This window comes from Telopea speciosissima, chromosome 11 (genome assembly GCF_018873765.1).
Source record: "Telopea speciosissima isolate NSW1024214 ecotype Mountain lineage chromosome 11, Tspe_v1, whole genome shotgun sequence".
Lineage (NCBI taxonomy): Eukaryota > Viridiplantae > Streptophyta > Magnoliopsida > Proteales > Proteaceae > Telopea > Telopea speciosissima.
This window is the reverse complement of record NC_057926.1, coordinates 4,345,711-4,373,618: the sequence shown is the minus strand read 5'-3', so window position 1 is coordinate 4,373,618 and position 27,908 is coordinate 4,345,711. Positions and strand designations below refer to the sequence as shown.

The window sequence follows — 27,908 nt, the reverse complement described above, 5'->3', positions numbered from 1 at the left end:
GTTTTTTGTTTTTTGTGTGGTTTTATGAAAGAATGAATTAAAGAATAAAAAGTGATATTTCCTATTGTTATTTGTTCTTCAGATTCACACCAAGAAGAGGAATAGATTAGAGCATCAACGTTTAAATGATCTTGTCTACATCCAGTATAACTGCCGTCTTCAAGTAAGGTTCCAAGAAAGAAAGGAACAATGCAGAAATTATGATCCATTAGTGCTTGATGAGCTAGATTGGAGTAGTGAGTGGATGACTGGGGCATCAGATGAAGAATTAGTTCATCTTGGGGATGATCTCACTTGGAGAACTGTATCAACAGTAGTTGGGCATCTTCATCGTTTCATGGCACCAATAGAGCAAGGAGGTCTGGACCATCAACCAGTGGAGCAGTTCCACCCGTTGTCTCTTATTCACGGCGTGGTTGGGGGAGGGCTGAGGAGTCTTCAGATGAAGAACTGGAGTTCGGATTGGAGTTGGATGAACAGGATTTGCGTGATGATGAAAATGTTGAGGATGATTTTGGTATAGAAAGTAATGTTGCGGGCAAGCAACATGAGGAAGAAGATTTAAACATACTTAATTGGGATTGAAATTTGAAGTAATGAAGTACTTATTGAACAATTTGTATTGGATTTTGGATTTTTATTTTTTTTAGACTTTTCTTCATTTTAAGTATTTGAATGTTTAAGCTTTAATGATTACTTAATTTTGGAATTTTACTATTTCAGGTTATTTTATGTTTTCTTTTATTGAGTATTGATTGACAGGGTCTCATGAGTAGAAATATAGTGGATAACCTTAGGGCCTGCTGCCTAGGCACTCATTTTGGCATCACAGAGGTAAGTATAATAATTTACCAACCCTTTATTCATTATATTTAATAATTTATAATGTTGTTTCAAACTTTCATATTTATATTTCATATGCTATATTGCATTATTGCTACGATAATATGATGAACTTAGTTTGTTAATTTGCCTTTTTTTAATGAATATCTTGCATTTGTTTGACTCTTTAATATTTATTTGGCAAAGAAGTAGAATTATATAATTTTTTAATATGCTATTTGTGCCAAATAAAATGGTTATATAATAAAACAGAACACTAGAACGCCCTGTTCGCCAAGGCGACGCCTTGCGGTCGCTCTAAAGGCACTTAGGAAGACCCTCAAACACCGTGGTCGCCTTGCTGCCTTGATAACTATGGTCATGGTCTAGTAGAGTAGTGGTGGAGGGCCGGTAAGGAGAAGAGGGGAAGCTGGGAAAAATGAGAGTTGAAGGGGGAGAGAGAAGAAATCGCATAAGAAGAAGGGGGGAGGGGGGAGAAGAGTGCACACGCACAGCCACACTGGCTTCAAACCATAACTCAACTATTCCATTCTATTCAATCTGCCCAACGAATTGGGTTACAAGCATATTTATATAAAAAGAAATTATGTGTCCTAATTGCAGTCTAAAACAGAATTAAAATCTACTTCCTAATTACTTCCTAAAACCTAGACTAATAAAAATAGACTACATAAAACTAAAATTCCTACCCAAATTAAAAGATTACATATATTTCCCAAATAAAATAATTCCTAAATATCCTACTGAATTTAAAAACCCATGGACCCGGTTCGTCTTCAAATGGGTCCTCCAACAAGTTTAACCCAGTCCAAGAAATTGTTCCGGCATCAAGTAGTTTCCTACTGGCTAGTTTGGATCTAGTTTCTAGCTTTCTTTTTCTTTTTAATTTTATTTCTTGTCATTCCCCTTTACTACTATTGTTTCTCTTCTTTTCCCCTTTAATCACATCTTCACAGGGTCTTCTTTTCGCCATTCTTCAATCTTTATGAACTCAACCCTTTTTTTAATCTCAATCTAAATTCTGTCTTACGGGTTCTCTCTGTTGACTCCCCTTGGGCCAATTACCTGCAGGCTTAAATTAGGACCTTTTGATCCCTGCCCACATCACGCCCTCAATAAATCACTATAGGCTGTCCCCCAAATGTCTCAAGCAAAGCATCACTGCAAGCTCAAAATGTTGTTGACGGAGTAGTGACGGTACCATAGTTGTCAAGGCAGCAAGCGATCTAAGGCAGTGGAGGGGTGTCTAAGCGCTTAGGCGACAAGGCGGGACAAGGCGCCCACCTAGGCGGTGCCTAGGCACCCAAGTGTTATTTTTTATTTCACATCTTTTCTAACATTATTTAATATGCTACAATATGTACTTTATATCATAACAAATCAACATTAAGCCACATCAAGTCATAAAAATCAATATTAAGCAACATCAAGTCATCAAAAATCAACATTAAGTCACATTAAGTAATCAAAAATCAATATTAAGCCACATAAAGTCATCAAAAATCAACATAGAACTAGAACACAGCAGAACTGAAGAAGCTAGTCATTGGAAGTTTGAAACAATCAACACATACATTTGGTTTATACTGTTCTTAAAAATATGATCTTATCAATAAGTAATTAAACTGCTCTCGATTTAGAGAAATGTTCTTGTTCTCTAAGAAGTTTGCCTGATCAAATGATTTTATTTTTTCATGAGACTTTTGTATTAGGTAGAACACAAAACCAACTTTCCAACAAGTCCAAGATTGTTTAAATCTGATTGATATTGAAGGAGTTCTGTTCCGGTCAAACCTTATTTTGTATGTGCAAATGTTGTCAAAATCTCTCTGAATAAAAATATTTTTTTAAATATCAAAATAAATGAATATTTTACTGCACTTTTGGTTTCTAGCAATGTTTTATCATATTAAGATTTATGGAATTTCTAGATTTGAGAAAAAACATAGCATTAGAAAGTTGAAAATTTCACCTACCACCAAAAATCCAGTTTTTGTTCTTGAACTGGGGGGTTGACTTTTTATCCTTTTGGAATTTGATTTTTTTAATATTTTTATTGGATTCAAATAGGGGGTATTTGCTTATTTATGAATAATATCTTAAGTAAATGAAACATTAAATGATATTTGGCATAAATAAGTGCCAAAACCTGGTCTGATACCAATTAAACCAATGCAAGGCACCCTGCACTATGGCAGCAGTCGCCTACGCCCCTAGAGATCCGTCTTAAATTCCCTATACATCTCCAGTACTGCAACTACCCTATGGTATTTTACAAATTTCCATAGTCTCACAGTTGTTGGTTTTGTCCGAGGGCCAGAAACAATAAAAGTCGGGTCACCACAATTTGGCACATTCGAACTTGGCCCAAGCTCAAGATCCAATTAAAACAAATCCCTTCCTTATTTCCACCAATTTTCAGCCCCAATCAAATCAAAGTTAAATTCATATATGAATTTTGATTTATAACAGCGAAAAGTGCGGCACACGTTGCTTGTATCATGTGAAGAATAAACCATCCCAAATAATTGATTTAAACCTGGATTAGGACACTCATAATTCCCTACCCGACAATTGGCATCGTGGAAGCGGGATTCCTTATGATTTTCATCCTACAATACGTACATTTTCCACCCCAGGGTTAGTATCATCAGGTTTTGCAGCCTTCCCTTCTACAATTATTGTTTCCTTCCATACCATGAAGGACTACCTAGCAGGCTAGCATCAATACCTTCTGTCTAGAATTAAAAATTATGCTTCTTCAATGTTTATCACTGAAGCTAGAGAGTTTCTCAGAACATATAGCTGGAGTGAAAAGTTTGTAGTACCTTACTAGAACTCAGTGGATCTGCAGATGAGCCCTTCGGTGTCCCTGGATTTTGAGAATATGACACCTCAAAATCCCCATCCTCCGTCCATCCTTTTGTTTGATCCTTTGCATTTATTTTTGCTTTTCGTTTCAAGAGATTCAATTCCCTTGCACTTGGTCTTTTAGAAATGACACTTGGAACCATATTTGCCACTAGTTGCTGAATACGATTTCCAGATTGTGATGTATAGTATCTCCTGTCCATCCCATTTCCATGGAAGTTATACTTTTCCACAAGAAGATCTTCATCTTTGATCATATCATTGACATCCATGAACTGCTCACACATGTCCAAACCTGCAGACATGAAAAATCATTGTTTTAAAAGCAGTTAAATCTTCTAATATAAGTAGAAAACAGCAGATATAATGCCATAGTATGTTACTAAATTAAGATAGAAAAGAATACATGATATCAAAAATTTATGACAATTATAGCCAACCAAAGTGGTCTGCTAACCAGCAGGCAGAACCTCCAGACCCAATAGACCATACCAACCACTACACCATCAGATAAAAAAGATTTTTCACCACTTCAGAGCATTTGTCTTCCCTCATGTAAGTTAATGTCATCAGAGTAGCAGGGCCAGCTAACTGATCCAATAATGTAACCAGCATGACACTGCTAACCAACTTCCACTCAAACAAAGGAGAATTATGTAATCAAAACATAAATGAATTAGCAATACTCTTCACAAAAACTAGTGCACCCAAAAAGAAAATCATGGAAGAACAGAGAATTTAGCTCGTCTCCAGGGAGGCGTGCTGCCAGGGGGCATCCAGCGGTTGAGCTGTGCCGCACACATCTCGGCACACGCCTAGAGATGAGTGCGGCACAGCCCAACGGCTGGCAGCGCCCTGGCAGTTCCCTGCTCCCTGGAGACAATCCTGATCCAAGAACAGAGGGCTACCTCATTTTTTTATATATATAGCAATAAATCATTCTATATTTTAATTTTTTATAACACACTTTTCTTATGGGGTGGCCAATATCTACTTTAAATTTACTTTTATTTTTAATGCAAATTTAGCGTATACATATACATGTACCTTGATTTTTAGTATTATCTTGCATTCACACAGTTCACAAGTGTTAAATAAATATAATTTTGATAACACCATATTTTAATTACTACAGCTTCTACTTTTTTTCCTTTCTATGATTCTATCATTTTATTCTCTTGTACACTTTCTTTAGGAGGATACTTATTGCAGTTTAGTTCAATTGATCCATTCATTTTACTGAAATCTTTTATTACACTTTTGGTTTGTTCTTTCCATAGTTGTCACAGCGTCTAGGCGACCCAAGGCTGATGCAGAGAAATCACATAATGGGCTTATTTTATTGGAAATAAGCCTTGGGTGGGGTTATGTATACATTGGGCCTTTGATTCTATGTGTTTTCTTTGTAATAGGCCACTTTACTGGGCCTAAAATGTGGGTACAAGGAAGGCATACGGGATTAGGCTTAGTACTAGCTTGTTTTCATATATCTAGGTAGTTAAGTGTCTTTTCATATTCCAAGACAGATTTATTATTTTTCTTGTTTCTAGTTCCTAGGTTCTTGTTTATTGTTCCTAGATGCATGGGGGGGATGTTTTCTATGTAATGGGTACTCCACTAAGTTGGGAATACCAACAGTCCATTAATTACTTACATGTATCTAAGGGGTTTTTGGAACTCCTTCCTCCCCTATAAATTCAAATCGTGGAAGGCTGCTTTGACATTCCAGAATTCTTCAAAAAAAAAAGACTTAAGTCTCCTTCTCTTTGAGAACATGCTTGTGAGTTTATCAAGTGACCTAGGTAGGACTCCTATGGTGGGACACTAGTGAGACTCTAGTTGTCTGAATTATTTATCCTTCTACTATTTCAGTCTTAGACTATCAATTACTGCTGACAATCTTCAAGTAAGTTCATCAAATTATCCTATAATCTGTCCCTGCACCCTTCTTTCATTTACAACCCTTTTCTGCCCATAAAATCCCCTCCATAACCCTCTAACCGTGGCCTTTCTTACCTTCCATTAGAACCAGCAATCAACCACCCTAATCAACCCTATCCTAATCAAACCAAGCTCAGTTCAAAACCCTATTCTCTACCAGTTTTCGATCTTGGCGTGCTAGCCTTTTAGGTCTGCACCAAAGGCGTTCGAGGGGGCCTGGACGCAAGGGGACACCAACAAGGTGCTTAGGTAACCAAGGTAACAAAGGCGCCTGGACCCCAAAGTGTCACCCTAGGCAACACCTTGACAGCTACTTCTTTTTCAATGGATATTCCAGTATTCCACAGCTTTTTTAACCTTTTAACATGCAATTTTGCAAAAGAATTGCAAAGGTAATATTAGAGCCAGGATTTGTTAACAGAGAAATTGTAGGCAGACTTTCTTTTTCTTAAGCACATGTACTTTATGGTTTGATTGGTTTCTATTTATATTTCTTTCATAAGTCAAAACTAGAAAAATATATCTATCTTTTCTCCACTTCTTCGAATATACAGCCCTATGTAGATATGCCCACTACATGATTTGGTATTGTAATAATAATCATCAAACCAATAGTTAAAGAATAGGTCCATAAACAGGAAAGGAACAGGTCAGGTACAAGTCCTGCTTTCACAAATTCCCAGGAGGGATCAACTGGAGACGATCCGGACCTTCCGCAAGTTTTATGCACAAAGAGGCCACCCACAAACTCAAACATGCAGGAAATATTACATTAATTTTTTTCTAATTCTTATTTATATGTTAACTTTATATTTCAATATCATAACAGTTCTTATTTATTTTCATTTGCCAAATAACATAACTCTTATTTATAACTAGTTCTAAATTTATTTTTTTTAATAAGTTCCCCCTTTGTTAGATGGGGATTCCACTAGTATGAACTAATTAGGAAAATTGAAGCTAAATATTTGTAAAGAGAACATCACATGGCATCAGACTTAGGGAGTGTCAAAGCATGGCATAGGCTCACCCAAACGGCGTCGGAGATTGTGTTTTTGACGGGCTATACGCTCCCCAGGGTTCTTGTTACTGTCACCCCCAATATCATATTCCTAAATCAAGATAGATGTAAGTATTTGAAACACATTGCAGTACACAAAGAACAATGAAAAGAAAGGGATCAATGCCATCTACTTTGAATAACACAGAAAGGCATAGAAGCAATTGCAAGATTCCATGCAAATAAAAGAATTGTGAACAATATCAGCATAAGTTCAAGAGTGACGATATGCATAATTAACCTAAAACTCAAATTACTAAGCCATGTGTCACAGTCCGGCCCAACCACCCCATAAGATGCACCTATTAGGTACAATGCTGTACTCAATCCCTAAGGCTCTCGCCAGGGAGGACCCAAAACCCCATGTGATACACACACTACAGTGCCCCCAATCCACATCCCCAATGCCTCTGTGTCCGGCTCTGATGGGACGTGTCACGGTCAAGCCCAACCACCCCAACAATGCCCTCAATCCACATCCCCAATGCCTCTGGGTCCGGCTCTGATGGGACATGTCACGGTCCGGCCCAACCATCCCAAAAGATGCACCTAGTAGGGGGAGGTAACATTCCTACATATAAGCCCAAACCCTAACCCCCACCCCTCCAAAAAACAAAAAAAGTTGGCCAATGTGAGATTGGGGAGGGAGGAGTTTGAGTCCAAGATATTTGGCACTCTTAAACAAAAAGTGGATCAACATACAACTAAATAGACATTTAAGATAAAGAATAGAACCACAGAAAGGGTTTGAGAATATCATCCAGGCCAAGGTCGGTCAGAGAGTCGATACTGTAATGTAATTTGATACCAACACCCAACAAAACCCATTGTCTGCAATTCGTAGCAAACTAGACTCGTGAAAGGCTCTTGAATTTTTCCTTTCTCATATATCAGTTAGGCCATTTGTCAAGATATGTATTTGAGTTTTTTCTTGCAGAAGGGGGTCTCTAGCCAGTTTGGGGGAGTTTTAAGTACAAAACTAAGTCAAGGAGGAAACAATGTACAGGTATTGAGCAGCTCTTCACAAAATGAGAACCTTATCCATTGAACAGGTCCGATCCACCAAGAGATTCCTAGCACCCAAACATAGCTTGGGAGATCTATCTTTCAAACACCCATGATTCCTTCCTTTGCATAAAACCTAACAGATGGTAACACAAACCAGTTCTCGAAAAAAATTATCTCTGAGGCAAGAACCATAATGATATTAATGAAGAAAAAAAAAAAGTATTATACTAAAACCCTCACAAGAGAATACCCACGCCTCCTCCATCCCAAAACAAGAAGATCAAGATGAATTTAAAAAAAAAAAAAACAAAATCAAAATACAGCTGGGTCTTACAAAGGAACCTATGCCCATGGAAAATCCTAGATCTAACTAATCACAACCCAATTTATGGCCAAAGTGTTCACCAACGCATCAATCAATCCAGGCCTCCATCTGAATGAGAGGTTCGCTAGAGAAGCCAAATGTCTAATATATCTAATAAAAATATGTGCATATCTCCATCCCTCGTCCATGCCATGACACACAAAAAGTCATCTTCCACGATAGTTTGAGAAAATTATATTACGATAGCAAAAAACTGAAGTTCAAATGACCAAAAAGGGACCTCATATGTCGAAATACATATCGATTCGAAGGTCAAGATCCTCAAAATCTCATCCACACCTCTCATAAGAGTTAAGGACACTTTATAGGAAAGCCCTAACCCAAAAAAGTATATGTGTGTGTGTGTGTGTGTGTGTGTGTGTATAATCAAAATCTGAACCCCAATACAACTAAAAATAGCCTAAACCAAATGGTAATCTAACTAGCAACTTAATTGACCAATAACATACTTAAAACAACTCCGATAGTAACTAGGACTCCAACTTGAACTAACTAATAAAGTTAGTCCCGTATTCCTAACTCCTACCTTTATTTTAGGCCCATAAACACAATCCATTACGATGAAAACTCATTGGACTAAAAGCCGAACATGTATAGAACACAATCCAACATTTATTTCCACTAAAATAATCCTATTTATGTGATTCCCTTGCAGCAAGATGTATAGGGCAGACTCTTTTCTGTATTTTGTATTGGCAGGAGGATGGACACCCATATGCAATGTCAGGTGCTTTAGGTGGTGGAGACTCCCTGGACTTTTTGTACAGCATCCCGAGTGTAAAGTTTTTTTTTTGGTGAATAAAAAATGTATTACCAAAGAAAGCCCGAGTGTACAGTTTGCTTCTTGCACAATTTGAATGATTGAATACAATTTAACTTTTTTATGGAATTCTAGATGTATGGATGAAGCAGCAGATGATCTTGCCAAGCAAGTGCAAAGAGGCCTAAACTTTGTTTTGGGAATAGTCTTCCAATGTAGATAGTGGATTGCTCCAAGCTTTCTCATGTCCTGTACTCTGCCTTCCAGGCCTCCAGTTATCTTGGCATGCTTGCTTCTTGAAATCTTCTATCTTGGTATTCCTTTGCTTTCCCAATAAAGTCATTGTTCAACTACTAAAAAACAAAGGCAAGTTGTTGTTGCCTCTTTAAACAGTGAATTTGCTAATGCCCAATGAGTAGCTCTAACAGAGGCTCTCTGCATAGCATACATCGAGTATGAATTAAAAAATGGAAAGCACTAGACCACCTTTGGCCCAGTGCACTGTTCCGGACCCAAAGAACCCAAAAAGGCAAGATCATGAAGTTTCCTCAGTATGTCCACGATACTGACTTTGGACACTAGGGAAACTGAAGCAAAAAATTCCCTCACAAACCTTAAGGACTGCATAAAATGCAGTAACAGGGTCATACATGAATTTTTGGTTTGAGAGAAGTAACCTCCATGAAAATCTGATTCTATTGTTCAAGAACAGGATTTGTTAGAGGGTCCTAATCACAAATTGAAGATGACAAACAGTCGGAAAAACAGTGGTATAAGTATAACCTAATCATTCATAGGAAAGCAAGACCCCAAACAGCCTCAAAAATAAACAAGGACTACAGTATTTGTATGAAACAGCAGTCCTACGCAAAGGGTTGTTAAGGTACACAGTAGTATGACATGCAAAAAGGGCTCTCAAAAGTAAATACAATCAAAGAACTCAATGATTATCTGAATAAAATATATAAATAAATGACTCAAGTACTCAAATATAACAGTAATTAATGCAGTTGCATAAGACTATGATCTCATAAGAATTATTAATAATTTTGTTCACAACAAAATGTTGGAAAAATTTTCAACACAAACACTTCAATATCGTAGCAGGAAAATAATAATTACTTAGAACCCTAGAGAGAATTCTCAGGAAAAGGAATTCCAGAAATTAGTGATGTGAGCCATGCGAAAATCAGTGCATTGACATAAAACTGAAGTAACGTCCTATTTTCCACATACAAAAAACGTATAGCTTAAGTGAGAAAAATGCTTTAGTGCAATGACAAGTTAAACTATGAACCTAATCTTTTAGCGATACTATACATTAAGTTGAAAAGATCATTACAGATACAAGATCAACTCAAGACATCCAATAGAATTCTAGCTACGAGCTAATCCAGATGTAGCAGTACAAGACCAATAATAAATCTTTTCCTGTGTGGCTTTCATTTCATTTTGCATTCAGTTTTTCTTATTGACCAAGGGGGGAAACACGTGAAATGGCAAAGGAAAAAGTAAGTTTAAAAAATCAGAAGGTATCATGAGCCCCAGTACCTGACCACCAGATGCTAACAAAGCACCAAATTCCAACACCTTGCTGATTTCAAAACTGTAAAAACAAAGAAAATAAAGATGACTAAAAAACAACGGATGGCACTTAAAATCCAAAAGTGAGCAAAGGAACAAGTCAGCAACCAAAAAAACTTTACAAAAGCAAAATATACATACAAGTAGGAAAGACACCACACAGAATTAGTACAACCAATTAGCATACAGTTAGTTACCTTCTGAAAGAGGCCCCTGCCACAAATTTAGGGTGAAAGTTTGGCCACGCCATAATTAGATCGTCAACAACAGCGGAAATTCCCATGTCCGACATCTCCGTTTCAACACATTCAAATAGATCTGTCATAGTTGCATGTTTCACATTCTCTGCAATAGCCCCAATAGCATGAGCAGCAGCAACCCTGGTATCCCAATTCTTGCTACGAAGACACTGAGATACCTAACATCCAACAAACAAAGTGGATTAAAAACAAGTTGCAATATGGCAAAACTTCAATTGAATGTGTAACAAACGACGAAAATAGCAAATATTGAGAATAACTTGTGTACAAAATATATAGGCTATAGGGTGATTCAGTTAAAGCTAGTTAGCAAAAATTTAGCAGCTTTTTTTATTGAAGTAAAAGCTCAAGAAATCCTCAGGAACCTTTCAACCAACTTATTGTAGCAAATTCTTCTCCTGATCAATGACACAATAAAAATCAAACAAGAGAGGAAAAATCAATAGAATTACTAGATGTGAAACATCACACAAGGAGAACATACCATGGGATTTATGACATCTTGACATTTCTTTTGTTTACTTGGATATTATTTTTATATTAATGAGGGAAAACAAAAAATCAGAGGCAATTATGTGCTGAAAGGTTTTATGGGACCTCTTGAGACCATGGTCTTAAAAACAGCCCTCAACTCAAGAGATCCCGAAGAACCTTCCAACACATATTGCTTCAATTTTTCTCCCTGGAAAAAAAAAGTTGGAATTACAAGGTGTCATCAAGCCTGACTCATCATGCACAAACAGAACTGAAGGGGAACAGACTTGTGGTATTCAAAACACCTCTCAACAAGCCATATACAGGAAGACCCAAAAACATATAAAACCCTAAAGTTCTTTCATGGCTGACTTCCTCGGTGTCTGAAGAATATTTTTAAACAAAAGATATGCTTTAGTAAATATAAATGACCAGAGAGAGAGAGAGAGGGGATAGAATAACATAAAATCAAGAAAGTGAAGCTTAAAACCAAAAGAAAATCAAATCAAAATTCAAACCAAATTAAATCAACTCCATAGTCCAGTCTCCTAGGTGACCCTTCTAAATAAGCCTTTAGTCAACACTCAACATGGTCAAAGTTTAATAGTCAACAAGATTCCAACCATTGGCTTGATCATTGCTAGATAAAATGGCTATTCATTATCCATTTATCCTGCAAAAATATAGAAGCAGCTTGAATATGAGAGAGGAGAAAAACAAGACTCAAAAACGGGGTGGTTTTCTAACTATGGTCTCACCGCCACCCATCAAAGCCCTCACCATCGTCGTCACCAAAAGGTACGCTCTCTACCCCCCTCATCCTTCCCCTTCTCCTCCTCTCCTCTCCAGCGCTTACCTTCTCCTGCTCCTTCGTCTACTACCATCCTCTCCAGCCCACCCCCTCTCTCCCTCTGTCTCTGTGCACCTGCTCTTCCATTCCGGAATAATCCCCTCTTCTTCCTCCCACCTCCACCTCTACGGGAACCCATCTTTTCCCCTTAGTGAAAGAGAAAGCACTCAGGAGATGATGAATCCCCCCCCCCAAAAAAAAAGAACTTTGTGACACATCTAAGCAAAGTCCATGTCCACACATAAGTACAAAAGAACCAGTTCGAAAAATGCCAAAACCTAAAAACAATGCCTCATCACTGGCAAACAACAACAGACAAGGGACCACACAAAAGACAACAATCAGCCAACAATAAAAAAACATCTCAAACATCAACCCCCCAACTCCTTCCCCTCCCCCCCACCCCCTGGAACCAAAAAAAATAAGGCCGACCCAAGAAAAAGAAAAAATGCTGACAGCAGTGGAAGGGGGAAAATAGCCAGGCACATAGACCCCCCCCCCCAACACTAAAGGATAGTTTCTCTCCTTGCCAAGATTGTTTTAAATTTTTAGCTCAACCCTCCTCCAACCATTTAGCTCAATTTCCCCTTCCACTGCAAATCTACCACAAATCTCAGCAAACCTAAAATAATAATCCCACTATCCCTCTCTTCCCAGGGCAATCAAGCCAAACTTCTTACCCACTTCTAGTGCACTTGAAGCCAAACTCTCCATCAGACCTCTCTTCTCATGAAAAAACTTCCTCCGACAGTCTGTGATGTAAATAAGTCGCTTAGAGGGCTTAGTTTATTGAAAATAAGTTTTGGGTTGGGTTATATATGTGTTGGGCTTTTTGATCCCATGGGTTTATTTTGTAATTGGCCAGTTTAATGGGCCTAAAATATGGGTAGAAAGTAGGAAAACGGGATTTACTTCCTTAGTTTAGTTAGAATCCTATTTTGAGTCCGTTTTCTTTATTATTTCACTTTCTTAGTCAATTTAGGTTACCTTATTAGTTTAGGATAGGGTTAGGCCCATAGTTATCAAGGCTCGCTATGGAGTCCAAGCTCCTTGGACGCCTAAGTCGCCTAGGAGGGCGCCTTACCGCCATGGCGGTGTCGCCTTGAATTTTGACAGTCTAAAACTCCATGGTCGCCTTCCCGTCTTGATAACTATGGTTACGTCTAAGTCTATTTTTGAGTCTTCTATATAAGTTTGTAAGGGAGGCCAGCATTGAACACGAATTTGATTAATAAAATATTGGCTTTAGCCTCTATTAAAATCCTGAGATAGGTTGGGTGAGATGTCCATTCCCTTCCCCATCCCCTTCCATCAGTAATTGAATCCAAACCTTAATTTTGTTCAAATTGAGTTCAAGAGAGCTACAAGCTGCTGAGATTTCTTTCAACGGATTGTCACATTGATTTTTTTAAGATTATTGTAGGTTCAACATTTTACAAATTTGTGGGTTTTTTATTTGTTACTTCAACCAAGGAAATTGATCCCTCATTTGAGTTTCCATTGTTCTCTTGTTTCCTTTATTCTTACTTCCCATTGTTCTTTTGGTTCCCTCTTATGATTTTTGTTTCCATTTCTATCTTTCTTGTTCTTTGGAGATTTTCTTTGTGATCCTGCCTGGGATTAGACCTATGCTGGTCTAGTCTTACATTATTTGGTATTAGAGCTATGGGTACACCAAGTACAAGTGACCAAATCATTCTTCAACTGGCTGACATATTCAAAGGGTTATCTGAAGATATGAAGACAGTGAAAGGGTTATCTGAAGATATGAAGATAATAAAGCAATAGATTAATATTCTGTTACATCAACAAATAAATACGATATCTCAATAGGTTAATGCAAAAAGATTTACTCCACAGTTAGATGATGGTCACTATGCAAAATTCTGCCCGCAAAGAAGGAAGGTAGACTCAGTGATCACAGCCATTGAATCCATTCCAGAGATGTTGCTGTGTGAACCTAATGTAGTCCTAGATTCGAATAATCAAACTAGGAACCAAACCAGGATCTTTTCATCAAAGGATAGTTCAGATTAGGGAAAATCTTGATAATAGAAAATCAGATGGTTAGAATGATCCCAAATTCCTATGAGTTTACTAAATAGGGACTGGAACAATTGCAGAAAAGCTGAAATTGATCCAATGGTTATATCAGATAATATGGGGGAATCCTAGTACTACTAGGAAAAGGGCAAAACAGTTATTTAACTAGGAAATTCAGAGATCAGAAATTAGGGTTATGTTCAATAATCGAATATAAATTTAGTCTACAAGAATCAGCAATAACAGATCAGCAGAATAGGTATATTAATTGTGACCTCAGAAGAACAATATAACAATAAGGGCAAAATTGGAAATTCACAGAAAGAGCAAATCTGCATGTCAAAATTGGAAATTCACAGCAGGAGCAGATCTGCATGTCAGAATTGCACCAAACTGAAATCGAGTTCATGATTTAGGTTCAAGAACATTAGGTTAAAACTTGAGATGATTCTAACGGTTAGATTTGGCTGGGCAGAATTCTCACAAAATCACCTTGTATGTGACCTTCTATAAGCAAAGAAGAATAGTTGCAGGTTTTGGGGTTCTAATGGATCTATGGTTTGAAGGATCGATTGGGTTTAATGGGGGGGAGAATAATGGGGATGGATGAAGCATAGGTTAGAGGATTAGAAGAAGAAGGTTGGTTACTAAAACAGTAAACCGCTTACTGGTAGTTGCAGATCTTCAATGGCAGCAGCTTTTCAACTGGAGATCCACCAGTCCCTTATAACAGATCCTCCCAGTCTACAAGATGCAAGGAGTCAACTGAAGATCCACCAATCCCTTCACCTTGATATTACTCACAAGGCAATACTCAATAGAGCAAGGCAGCAAACAAATGCTAATTTTATTAATCAAATTCGTGTCCAATGTTTGCCCCCCTTACAACCTTATATAAAAGAGTCAAAAATAGACTCCTACTCTAAAAAGGAAAGGCCTAACCCAATCCTTGACCTATTAGGTAACTTAAACTGACTAGGAAACTGAAATACTAAAGGAAATAGACTCAAAACATGGCTGGACTTATAGAGTCCTAATCCAACCCAACTTACATCACATGACCATTAATTACATAAAAATAAAAACTAAGGAATTAAAACAGCTAATCCCGTATGCAACCTAATTATCCATATTTTAGGCCCATAAAAGTGGTCTTTTACATAGAAAACCCATGGGATCAAAGGCCCAACATGTATAGAACCAAACCCTAGACTAATTCTTAATAAAAGAATCTCAGTTTGGTGATAAAACTGCATCAAAACCACAGATTAATGATGATTGGGGTGTTAACACTGCCCTTGAAGGAGAAGAGTGTGAAGGCACCCAGCATGAAAACATTGACATCTATGAGATTAATGTTGAAGTTTCAACAATTTCTATCGTCATGGAAGAGCCCGTCCTTGATGTTTCGAATGTCGAGGCGTACATTGAAGAGTTAGAAGCAGAGAAGGTTGAAAACACAACTGTAGAAGACCCCATGGACATGACCGCTGATTTCGAAGTTGAGCACATAGAGTTCGTCATGCCACCAGAGTTCTTTGAAGAGAAAGTCCATGCCTTGAAGATTACATTCCTAACATCCATGAGCTGCCTGAGTACTATTATGGGTTAAAGATAGATGTTCATCATACAAAGTTGATTCCTCCATTTTGCAAAATCCAAGGACAAATTTGTTTCAAGCGGAGGAGAATTGATGTAAATAAGTCACTTAGAGGGCTTCTTTATTGAAAATAAGCTTTGGGTTGGGTAGGGCTAATCCCCAGATAGCCCAGTCTGATGGATGCTGATGTGGATATATATATATATATATATATATATATATATATGGCTTTAGAGGGTCACATACACTCACAGACACCTCGACCGTTCACGCCCGCACTTGACAAGTGACAAGGACAATGAGGACTGACTGGGCCATTCTAGAGGTCAAACTTATACACCATCACCATCTACTCGTGGAGATGATGGCGACAACGATGACGATGGTGGTGATGGGAGTGGTGATAGATATGCAGGATTTTGATAGGAGTATGACCAGGAAAAGGAGGAGTAGGAGCCAGAGCCGATTCGATTCACTAGGGAGACCCAGTTTGATCACACCACATAGGATATGAACCACGGAGCATGTCCATCCTCACATGCAGACTGCACAAGAGGGCCTCGTCGCCGGTTCTGACCAAATGAGAAGGCTGATTGTATGGACATCAATAGCTTGTCTACCACCGTTGTAGGATTCAGTATAGAGGACAGCAGATCGAGTGGGCATTAATGTGCCCCATCCTTCACCGAAGAGACCAGCTGGTCCGAGTTCAAAGCATATGGTGGCAGTTATGATCGTTTCACTAGTGTGGGGGAGCATACATCTTCATCCGTTCCCAATGCTTTTAACTATGACGGCATGACGCCCACTCACACGCACAGATTAGATCGTCCTTTGAGGACAGCTGCTTCTCCTACCCAGCCCACCAGCCGTACATGCTGGTAATACCATCTACTCATAATGACTAAGTGGATGGTTCTTCATACTCACAGTATGGTCACTTATACCCTAGGACAGGTTACCTTCGATATGTCGATGATGTCATTTACAGGGCAGTTGTGGAGGACTATGAGCGTTTCTTCTAGCACACTAAGACACAGCCTCTATTTTTCATACAGTCGGCGAAAAATGCTCATCGGCTACATCGGTCCATGAGTAGGCTCAATCATCCACATCATAGTTCATGGTATTAGCCATCTAATGGCATGAAGGGGTCCACTTTGTAGTTTGTGCTCATGTATTTGCAGACAGCATTGTATTGTTGGGACTCAGGTGCCTATGTTACATGTACTTTGTACTATTTCATAAATAATTAATCAATATTATGTTTCTTCATTCATGGTGCATAATTTACTTGTTTTTCTTGCCTTTCTTGTCTTCTAGTAATAAAACAATGTGTAGAATAGCCAATGTTACACAAGGTATACAATAGGGTTTGGTGAATACTGCCAACCAAGGGTGCAAATTCAAACCACCACTTTGTGCGACTTATCTTGCAATACGAAAGTTTACATAAGTTTAAATAGGCTAAAATAAGTTTTCCCTAAAGTATTGTAGCCTAATATGGCCATTGCCCCCCCGGTCAACTGAAACAGTGGTGAAAAATGCACTGTTTAGGTTAACTTTCGCCCATTTCGGTGTGTTGGTCATTTTGGTCTTAACCGAAACGAGGCCAAAATACGATATTTTGACCTATGCCTTGAGGTTGAACAAGTCAACCCTAAACATGGTTCAAAATTTCGCGATACATCGCCGAAATTTCGGTAATTTCGACACTACCGAGACAAGATGAGCTTCCGAAATGAAAAAAGTTCAATTTCGGTAAATTTCATCGAAATACTATGTATTGAGTAGTATATTTCGGTAAATTTCGGTGAATACTTTGTATATTGAGTATTGAGCTATTGCCTATTATGGAGTTTATGAGTTATGACCTATGAACTGTTGTAATGTGGGTCCACCCGTGTCCCCCTTTGGATAGTCCGCTGTGTTAGAGCTCCTGTATGATCTACATATTGTTTCCTCCCTTTCCTACAAGGTCAGCCTTTTAGAGGAAGCGGTTCCCACATGGTATCAGAGCCAAAAATATTCCGGGGATATGGGAAGTAAAATTTTTTCGATTTTTTCTCTCTTTTTCTTGTTCTTTTTCGTCATTCTGCCCTAAAACCACCCACCACCAGCCCCTCCACCACTTCCGCCAGCCACAAACCACCCCTCCACCACTTCCGCCAGCCCCTTCACCACTTCCGTCAACCACCAACAGCCACCGCCAACCCTCCACCGCCTCCGCCAGCTACCGCCGACCACCGCAGGCCCTCTCCCTTCCTCCCGCCACCTCCGCAGGTCTCTCCCTCCTTTTTCCGCCACCTCTACACACCTCCGGGGGCCTTCCACCTTGTTCGAATTTTTTTTCATCCCTTGGTGGTGAGTTGACTTCCACCAAGGGTTTGTTTTTTCCCCTATACATGTTCTGGTTTTTTTTTTTCGGGGGATTTGTCTCTGCCAATATTTCTTCAGCCACCATGCCTGACGAGTCCAAGATCATGACTGCTTCAACTGGTTCTGAAGATTCCAACCAGCGGGACTTTGTTCTCTTTCCGGTGAATCCCATAAAGTTGAATGGCAGCAATTATCTTCTGTGGTCTCGTTCCTGTTTATCTGCTATTGGTTCTCGTGGGCTCTCTAGTTACAATACCATGTGCACACTGTGGTAGGAATTGGATTTTTTGGGCACATTTAAAGCTACCATGGATGTTGACGTTACAGCCTTCAGGAAGTGGGAGGATGGTTTACGGCTGTTTAATTTTTTGGCCGGCCTAAACATTGAATTTGATAATATCAGGTCCAATATTTTGAATCGGGATCCTCTTCCCTCTTTGGAGCAGGGCTACGCCATACTTTCTGCTGAGGACACGAGGCGCACTGCCATGGTTCATCCTATCTCTCAGAAACGATCAGCCCTTGTTTCTGGTTCTCAATCTTCCCGTGGAAATTCCTCTCATCCTCCTACTGATCGGCCAACTAGTGATCGCCCGCCTATTAAATGCGATCATTGTGGGAAGGACTGGCACACCAAGGACCGATGTTGGAAGCTTCATGGTCGTCCTGCGGATACTCATGGGCGTGGAAAGGGGGTTCCAATCGGCCCAGTTTCTCTCGTGCTAATCAAGCTGCTACTGAAGATCCATCTGAACAGTCTCAACCCTCTGTGCTGGCTGAGTTGCAAAATCTGTGGGATATGATGAATCGCTTGGACACATCTTCCTCGGCATCTGTATCTCCTTCCATGGCGGCTTCAGCTTTGTCTCTACCTGCACCTTCCAATGCACCTTCTTCCACAGGTATTTCTTTTGGTGGGAATTGCACCTTGGTCATGCTTGACTCTTGGGTTATTGACTCAAGGACAACTGACCATATGACAAGTTCTTCCTCTTTTTTACCACATATAATCCTCTTTCAGGCCAGTCAAAGGTTTGGGTTGCTGATGGGTCCCTTTCTTCTATTTCTGGGAAGGGATCCGTTCAGTGCACCTCCTCTCTCACTCTTTCCTCTGTTTTACATGTTCCTAAGTTTACTACTAACTTGCTGTCCATTAGTAGTCTAACTAAGGATTTAAACTGCAAAGTAATATTTTTTCCAACTCATTGTTTATTTCAAGATTTGGAAACGGACAGTACGATTGCATGTGGTAAGGTGGTTAGTGGTCTGTATGTGCTTGAAAGTTCCCCGGGCAGCATTGACATCACAGCCGACATCTTCTACTTTTGATTCTGCATTGCTTGAATTGAATAATTGGCATCGTCGTTTGGGTCATCCCTCGATTGGGGTTTTATCTGCTTTATTTCCAAGTCTGGTGAAACAATGTAATAAACACAATTTTTCTTGTGATGCTTGCACTTTGGCAAAGCAAACTCGGAGTATTTTTCCTATTTCAGATAACAAAAGTTTAAGTCCTTTTGGTTTAATTCATTCTGATGTTTGGCGCCCTGCCCGTTGTGTTTCTACCTCTGGGTTTCGATGGTTTGTCACATTTATCGATTGTTTTAGCCGGACGACTTGGGTATATTTGATGCATAGCAAGAGTGATGTGTTCAATTGTTTTATGTTATTCCACAAAATGGTCCAGACGCAGTTTAATGCCAAGGTGAAGATTCTTCGCTCAGATAATGGCAAGGAATATATGGATGGTGCTTTCCGTTCCTATTTGGACAGCCATGGGATCATACACCAGACTTCTTGTGTTGACACTCCCGCTCAAAATGGAGTGGCTAAACGCAAGAACAGACATCTACTGGAGGTAGCTCGTTCCCTTATGCTCACCATGTCTGTCCCTCCTCGTTTCTGGGGTGATGTCGTGCTTACAACTACTTACCTCATCAATCGACTTCCATCTCGTGTCTTAGGTGGCCGCTGTCCCTTGGATATGTTGGTTGGCAAATCCACCTTTGTGGTGCCCCCAAGAGTGTTTGGCTATGTTGTGTTTGCACGAAATCACCACATCCATGGTAAGCTTGATCCCAGAGGATTACGGTGTATTTTTCTTGGTTATTCACCGACTCAAAAGGGCTATAAATGCTACAATCCGCCTACCAGAAAGGTGTTGGTCACCATGGATGTTGTCTTTCGGGAGTCGAAGGCTTACTTTCCACCGTCGGTACCTCTGCAAGGGGAGACTCAAAGTAGTGAAGAGGTCCTGCTGATTGCTCCTTTAGATGTTGAGATACCAACCATTGAAGATGTTTCTATTGAACTAGAGGATGGAGTTACAAGTCAAGAACAAGAAGTGGGACAGATTGAGCAACAGTTGTAGGGGGAGAGACTTGTGAAGCAGAAATACACTCGGGGAACTGATTTTCCTACAAATGGTCCTCGGTACAAAGAGAAAGAAACCACCACTGTTGCACCACCTACGCAATCGGCACCTGTTCCTACTCCAAATCTTGCTCCTAGTCATACTTCGGGTAAGCCCCCTTTTGATCCTAGTCTTGATTTACCCATTGTTGTTCGCAAACAAAAAAGTAGTTGCACTCAGCATCCTATCTCAAATTTTGTGTCCTACAACTCTCTAACTCCTGCCTTTCATGCTTTCATATCCTCTTTGTTCTCTGTCTCTATACCTAACACTTGGCAGGAAGAAATAGCCGAACCAAAATGGAAGGAGGCAATGAATGAAGAAACGCTTGCCCTTGCGAAAAATCAGACCTGGGATTTGGTAAGTTCTCCACATGGGAAGAGGCCTGTTGGTTGTAAATGGGTCTTTGTTGTGAAACACAAGGCTGATGGTTCTGTGGAGAGATACAAGGCAAGATTGGTCGCCAAAGGGTTCACTTAAACCCAAGGAATCGATTATCAAGAGACTTTTGCTCCTGTAGCGAAGATGAATACTGTACGGGTGATCATTTCTTATGCTGTAAATCAAGGATGGGAACTCCAACAACTCGCTGTGAAGAATGCCTTCCTACATAGAGACTTGGAAGAAGATGTCTACATGGAGGTACCCCCGGGTTTTACCTCTTCAGAGACTCGGGGGAAAGTGTGCAAGTTAAAGAAGGCCCTGTATGGTCTAAAGCAGTCCCCAAGGGCTTGGTTTGGCCGATTCCACAAAGCTATGATCGCATATGGGTATAAGCAGAGTAATGCAGACCACAAATTGTTTGTTAAGAGAGTGGGACAACAAGTTACCCTTTTGATTGTCTATGTTGATGACATAGTAATTACAAGGAATGATGCACATGAGATTCAAAAGTTGAAAGCTTATTTGGGCACGGAGTTTGAAGTCAAAGATTTGGGCAAATTGAGGTACTTCCTAGGGATTGAGGTTGCCTATTCAGCTAAGGGCATATCTCTCTCTCAAAGGAAATATACCTTGGATTTATTGAAAGAAACAGGGATGCTTCGGTGTAAACCAGCAGATACCCCTCTGGAGCCCAACACACATTTGAGAGTAAAGAAGGTAAGCCAGTGGACAAAGGCAGCTATCAGAGATTAGTGTGTCGATTGATTTACCTCTCACATACCCGGCCAGACATCACATTTGCTGTAAGCCTTGTCAGCCAATACATGCATGATCCTCACTCTTCTCACTTGGAAGCAGCATACAGAATTCTCCGTTACCTCAAGTCAGCTCCGGGGAAAGGAGTATTGTTCTCTCCACACAGCCATCTCAGAATAGAAGCATACACTGATGCAGATTGTGCTGGCAGTCCTGATGATAGGAAGTCCACATCTGGTTATTGCATATTTGTTATAGGTAACCTAACTATTTGGAGAAGCAAAAAACAAGTTGTTGTGGCTTGATCTAGTGCTGAAGCTGAATTTCGAGCTATGGCACAGGGTATTTGTGAGCTTCTTTGGCTCAAAGGGCTTCTTCAAGATTTGGGGATGAGTACTGATCTTACTATGCGACTCTACTGTGACAGCAAGTCAGCAATCAGCATTGCTCACAACCCGGTCCAACATGATCGAACCAAACATGTTGAGATTGACCAGCATTCATCAAAGAGAAGCTGGAACAAGGAATTATTTGTATTCCATTTATTCAGTCTAGTGAACAGTTGGCTGATATCCTTACCAAAGGAATCAGTACAAAATTGTTTTTTCCTATTATTAGCAAATTGGGCATGTTTGATATGTATGCACCAACTTGAGGGGGAGTGTTGTAATGTGGGTCCAAGGTTTAATCTGTCCATGGGGGTATTCTTGTATGTGGGTTTTAGTCCCACGTTGCTTAGTTGTACTTTTGTCATATGATTTCAATATTATAAATAAAGGCTGGGCTATGATCACATTGATCAAGCCAGTATTCACGGAATTCCACATGAACTTATGCACTTATGACTTTATGAGTTTAAACTAAAGGCTACATTTGACTTTATTTTTGTTTCATTACTTTGTTTAAATTTCTTATTATGTCTTTCAGTACTTAAACAATGTGTATTTAACTATTTATATATCAAGGTCCGACCGTATACTGTCAATCCAGGGTGCAAACCCAAAACACCACTTTGAGTTCATTTTATTTCAATATGAAGGTTTTAATGTGTTTATTTAGCTTAAATAAAGACGTACATGAGGTATCAGGCCTTAATATGGCCAAAAAACCCCCCACCGAGATGGAGTGCCGAAATATGGCAGAAAAAATACCATATTTCAGCGAAATTTCAGTATATTTCGGATATCTCGACCAGCCCAAGATACCGATATATCGCAAGATCTTAAACCTTGACCCCAAATCAAGGTTGATGACCAATCCAGGTATGACAACTAGGTACTACTATTTAATACTCCTAGTACCAGTTACATGCTCGTGCTATAAAGCTCAGGGTTCACAGGTATCCTCTTCTATACACATGAATATGCCTGTCTCTATTTCCTTTTTTTCTATGAAATTCTCTCTAACAACAAAACAGAAGAGGTAAAACCTTAAATTGTTAAATCGTTAAAATTTTATCACGTTCAGAGTTGCCTGAAGTATAAAACCATTCTCTGCTATTCTAATATACACAAAATGTATTCATACAATCATGCATCAATAGTATGGGTGCTACTCTGGCTATGTATAACAGCAACAAGTTCAAAAAAAATCACATTGCAAGTTTCAAAAAACAAACAATTTGAAATCATTGAGCTAACCATGATTAAACATGATACAAAGAAAAAGACAGAAAAAAGAAAACAGGCACAAACTGAGAACTGGATCAGTTAGTTACCTTCCTTAGCAGAGAGTTCAAGTCTTGAGGATGTGCCCTTGCAATATCCCCAATCTGACGCGCAGCTGCAAATCTTGTTGCTTGGGTTGAACCAGCTTAATTTTGGTTAAGAAACACAGCGCAGACATAATTAACAGGAAAAATGTATGCTAATCACATATTCAACCATGCTTTCATGAATGTCAAACCATTTGAGTCTAAAAATCCAGTAACAGTTTATATGAGGTTTGGAATACAATGATATTGGGGCAGCAAAGGATACTGTCCAATAGAGTGAGCAAACGATGAAGACGAGACGACTGTTGAGCCATAACGCCTCTGAATATGCGTCCTCTCTCATTCAAACACGTTGCAAAAGTGAGATACTCTTTCCAGAATCGAAGTCCTTGAAATACTAAACCATCAGGCTAATTGTTAAGATATATACCACATCTGTCCTTGAATTACTTTTAAAAATATGTCATATGTGACACATACAGCTTGAAATCATCTGCACAACAAACACAGAGTAAGTATGTCTGTGTGGTCAAGTGCACCACAAGCCTACATGAATTTGTTCAAAACCGACTAACAGTGCCATTTGAACTGGCTAATAAATTTAACATGTCAAGATTGGAAAATACATACAAATAGGAATAAATAAAAATCATGGAATAAAATACATACATTGAGAGAATAGAACTTTTAAGTAAGGATTAGTGTGAAAGCTTGCAGCCCATGCACGACCATCAACAAATTAGGCAACAGACCTTCAGGGATTCAAAACTTGATCAAGCAAAAACACACGAAATTCGATCAAACCCGATAAAATTGATTCAAGTAAAAATCATTTCTACAGGTCAAGGGATCAGATCAATCCGGATCTATCGTGCTCCGGGTCGGTCTGTACCTGGAATCCAACAATAAGAATGGCGGATCCATGCTAAAGTTCTCCCTGGAAATCATCAAGCCTTTCATATTACAAATGACTTTGTGATGGCATTATGATGTGGGAGCAGCAAAAGACGATTAGCAACCATAGAACACTCTGTTCAACCAGCCAAAACTTGGGGGTAGAAGAAAGATCTGGAAAAGATGTTCTCTGCATTGGAAAAGCATTTGGTAAATGCGTGAAGACTGGTAACAGAAACTTGAATGTGAAATGTTACACAAGCTGAGATATTTGTCCAGGTACGCAGCCCGAGACAAGTCAAGCAGATGAGAAACTTGAATGTGAAATGTTACACAAGATGAGATATTTAAGTCCCCCAAGAAACAGGCTCATTGTTGTCTCCTGGGGTCTTCCTCTCTCCATTTTGCGCCCTAGCTAGCTTTTAGCTGCTGTTTTTGGCCCTTGGGCTTGTATATTCCTTCTCCTTTCCTCGTAATTTAAATTTCTATTCATCCAAAAAAAAAAATTTGATGGTCAAAAGAATGATGTGTGGGTGTCAGTGGAAGGTGAAAAGGCTTCAATCTAGGCCTGAATCTTAGATTAGACATTCTGAAAATCTGTGGAATCTTGAATACTTCAGTTCAAGAGGTTGAAGATGATGATGATGGAAGCGATGGTGTAGGTGTAGATCAAGAGCAGAAAGATAAATACGCTGATTGTGATACAAATGAGAATCAATCTTTGAAATTCCAAGCAAAACCTGACAAAATTGGCGAACTTTTAAGCCTACTCTGGGAAAAATGGTGAACTATTTCTTTTTTACTAGATGCCAAAATCACCTCCCAAGCAAAATCTCAAACCTTGTTGAAGATTCACATGTAAGGCACACTGAGAGGCCTAACACTAATGGTGAAGAATGTGACCGAGTAGGTTGATCACATCTAAAAGTAGATCTAATGCAGATTTAAGTTTGAGTTCCAATATTCCTCAGGTTAAGGTTGGACACAAGATGAGTGAGAACTTAAATATGTCAGAGAGAATGCTTGCTGAACCAATTCATTCAGGTATAGTTGGTTAATTCCCCCCCCCTGCCCCCTTTTAAATTTTTCACTTGGGTAATCTCCACTCTTTTTAGGTTTCTTTTTGTGTTGAGAAGAATGCCATGATGCACGTGGTTGACGTTCAACTTAGTGATGTAGAACCCTCAACTTTTCATCAAGAGGGAGTTAACAACAACCTCCACAGATGGAATGAAGGCTTTCAAACTGTGTGCAAGCCATTATCAATTATGGTAAGTTGTCACTTGCATTGTACCAAATTTAGATCGAAATGGTAAAAATTTGGGGAAATACTTTGGTAGGGCCTAAAACAAAACAGGAGGAGAAATAACATATATACCATATTTCCCCAAAACGTTTCGGCAAAGTTACTGAACTGTCTTATCATTTCGGGCATTTCAGCCGAAATGACCATACAATACAATGTCAATTCAAACAGGCTTTCGAACATTTCGCCTATGAAACAAGCCAAGACCCTCGATAACTGTTGAAAATGGCTCCAAAGCCCAAACCCTCGAAATCCTTCAATACAGTGCTGGAATCTGATGATCCAAGGCCTTGCATGCAATTGTGGAACATCAAAATCAAAAATTGGGTTTTCTTGAAGCATCTTTTGCCCAATTTTTGCCAAATTAAGATTTTGAAGGAAAATATCTGAAATCCTTCTAATTTCTTGCACTTTGTCGCTCGGACTGGAGGAATAACGCACCATAATCATGATAATGATGTTCCATTTGCAAGAAATCATGTGTTTCAAATGGATTTACTATTTTGTTGAAATTGAAGAATTTTTTTAAACAAATTTTCCAAATAAACCAGTTCAAATAAATTAATTAGGACTCAATTTTTTTACATATTTCATGTAGGTGTCATGAACTGCCCAAAAATAATTTAATAAAAGAAAAAAAATTAAAATTAAAATTTCCAGAAATTACAAAAAAAAAAAATGGGATAAATGTTCCATTTTTGTTGAAAATTTGGGAAAGTAATGTTATTATGTTTTCCGACTAACTATGATGATTAATGTGTTGTCCCATACTTAATTATTGTTAATTAGGTAGTTTTTATTTCTTTGAAAAGACAGATGTTCAAAAGAATCAAAAATAAAAATTCAGACAGATGAAAGAAACAATACTGCATGAACCACGGGGAAAGGCTTTAATCAGAAGACTATTGAAGGAAAATGAAATCTTGAAAGAATAAAAAATAAAAATAAAGAGAAATCCATGACTAGAAGAAACCTCAAATCACAGTGCCTCAACAACGTGAGTGGAATCAAATCAACCGTGGGAGACGAAAAACTCCAGCATCTCTGCTCCACCACTTAAAAAAAAACAGATGTTCGAAATGGATCAAACTCATGAACCCAATCTGAGCTATATATCAGAAACATAGTTGTCACAGCGCCAAGGCAACCCAAGGCGCTGGAGGGCTGCCCGCATAAGCGCTTAGGCGACAAGGCGCCAGTATATATATTTTTTAATATATCTATTATATTTAGTATAGTAATGATATTATTATTATTAAAGGGTGTACCTAGTGCACAAGGCTCCCTCCACTGTGGAGTTTGGGGAGGGTCATAATGTACGCAGCCTTACACCTGCTTTCACGGAGAGGCTGTTTCCAGACTCGAACCCGTGAGCACTTGGTCACAATGGAGCAACCTTACCGTTGCACCAAGGCCCGCCCTCTAATGATATAATTACAATTAATTATTAATATGCTACATAAAGAATCAACACTTTAAACCACATCAAGAGTCAAGAATCAACATAAAGCCACATCAATGCAAAATGATATAATTATGCTAAATTGCTGGTAATGACCTAAAATGAGAAAATCAACAAATAATGAAAAAAATATAAGATATAGAGAAGCATAATCATAAAAATTTTTAAAAAAAAAAAGCAATAACCTAAAAAAGCATAATAACATATAATTAAGAAGCAAAATTATAAAGCATATAAATATTTAAGTATATAATATATTATTCTTAGTTTCTTACCTCTATGATGCCAAAACATTTTGATTTCTGTACAGAAAAAGTATACTATAGCAGAATACAAGGGTGGATTTCAAAGATTCATTAATGAACTAATCTGCAAGGGGGGAAATTGATCATAAAAAAGGAAGCATCAGAAAACCAGGGAAGAAGAAGAAGAAGAACAGCTTCTTGTATACCAGCGGGAAAACCAGAGAAGAAAAAGAAGAAAAGGATGAGGGAAGAAAAAAAAGGGAGGGTTGGGAAGAACTGAGTAAAAGGAGAGGAGGAAGAAGAAAAAAAAGGGTGAGAAAAACTGAGTAAAAGAAGAGGAGGAGGAAGAGAGAAAAAAAAAAGAGGGGGGGAAGAAAAAGCCACCGGAGAAAGGAATTTCAGCCTTCAGTAGTTCAGTTCAGGTTCACGTTTCTCTTCACAGATAGGGTTCTCACTTCTCAGTTTCTTTGTCACAACGATTTCTCTACACTTTCTCTTCTTCTACAATTCTGTTTCCCTTCTTTTTTTCTTTTTTATTTGAGTTTCCAGGGGTAAATTGGTCTTATGGGCTGTGACACTGTTCACGCAAACAGTGACATTAACAGTGTCCTGGGGTACAGGGGTAGTTCTGTCCTTTGTACTAATGGGGGACCGGAAAGGAGAAAAGAGAAGTTAG

At 38.9% G+C, this 27,908-nt stretch overlaps 1 protein-coding gene across 2 annotated transcripts in view; it reads right to left on the bottom strand.

Moving 5' to 3' along the window:
- LOC122645775 (TATA-binding protein-associated factor BTAF1-like) overlaps positions 1–23,816 on the bottom strand; it is a 91,784-nt gene extending 67,968 nt beyond the window's left edge. For both annotated transcript variants that reach the window (XM_043839137.1, XM_043839138.1), the window contains exons 1-6: positions 23,591–23,816; positions 23,329–23,423; positions 10,650–10,870; positions 10,420–10,474; positions 6,686–6,767; positions 3,672–4,009 (exon numbers count right to left, since the gene is read on the bottom strand). In XM_043839137.1, the coding sequence (XP_043695072.1) occupies positions 3,672–4,009; positions 6,686–6,767; positions 10,420–10,474; positions 10,650–10,870; positions 23,329–23,423; positions 23,591–23,639 (840 nt within the window). In that variant the 5' untranslated portion in view covers positions 23,640–23,816. The remainder of the gene's footprint in view (positions 1–3,671; positions 4,010–6,685; positions 6,768–10,419; positions 10,475–10,649; positions 10,871–23,328; positions 23,424–23,590) is intronic.
- Positions 23,817–27,908: the final 4,092 nt, after the last annotated feature.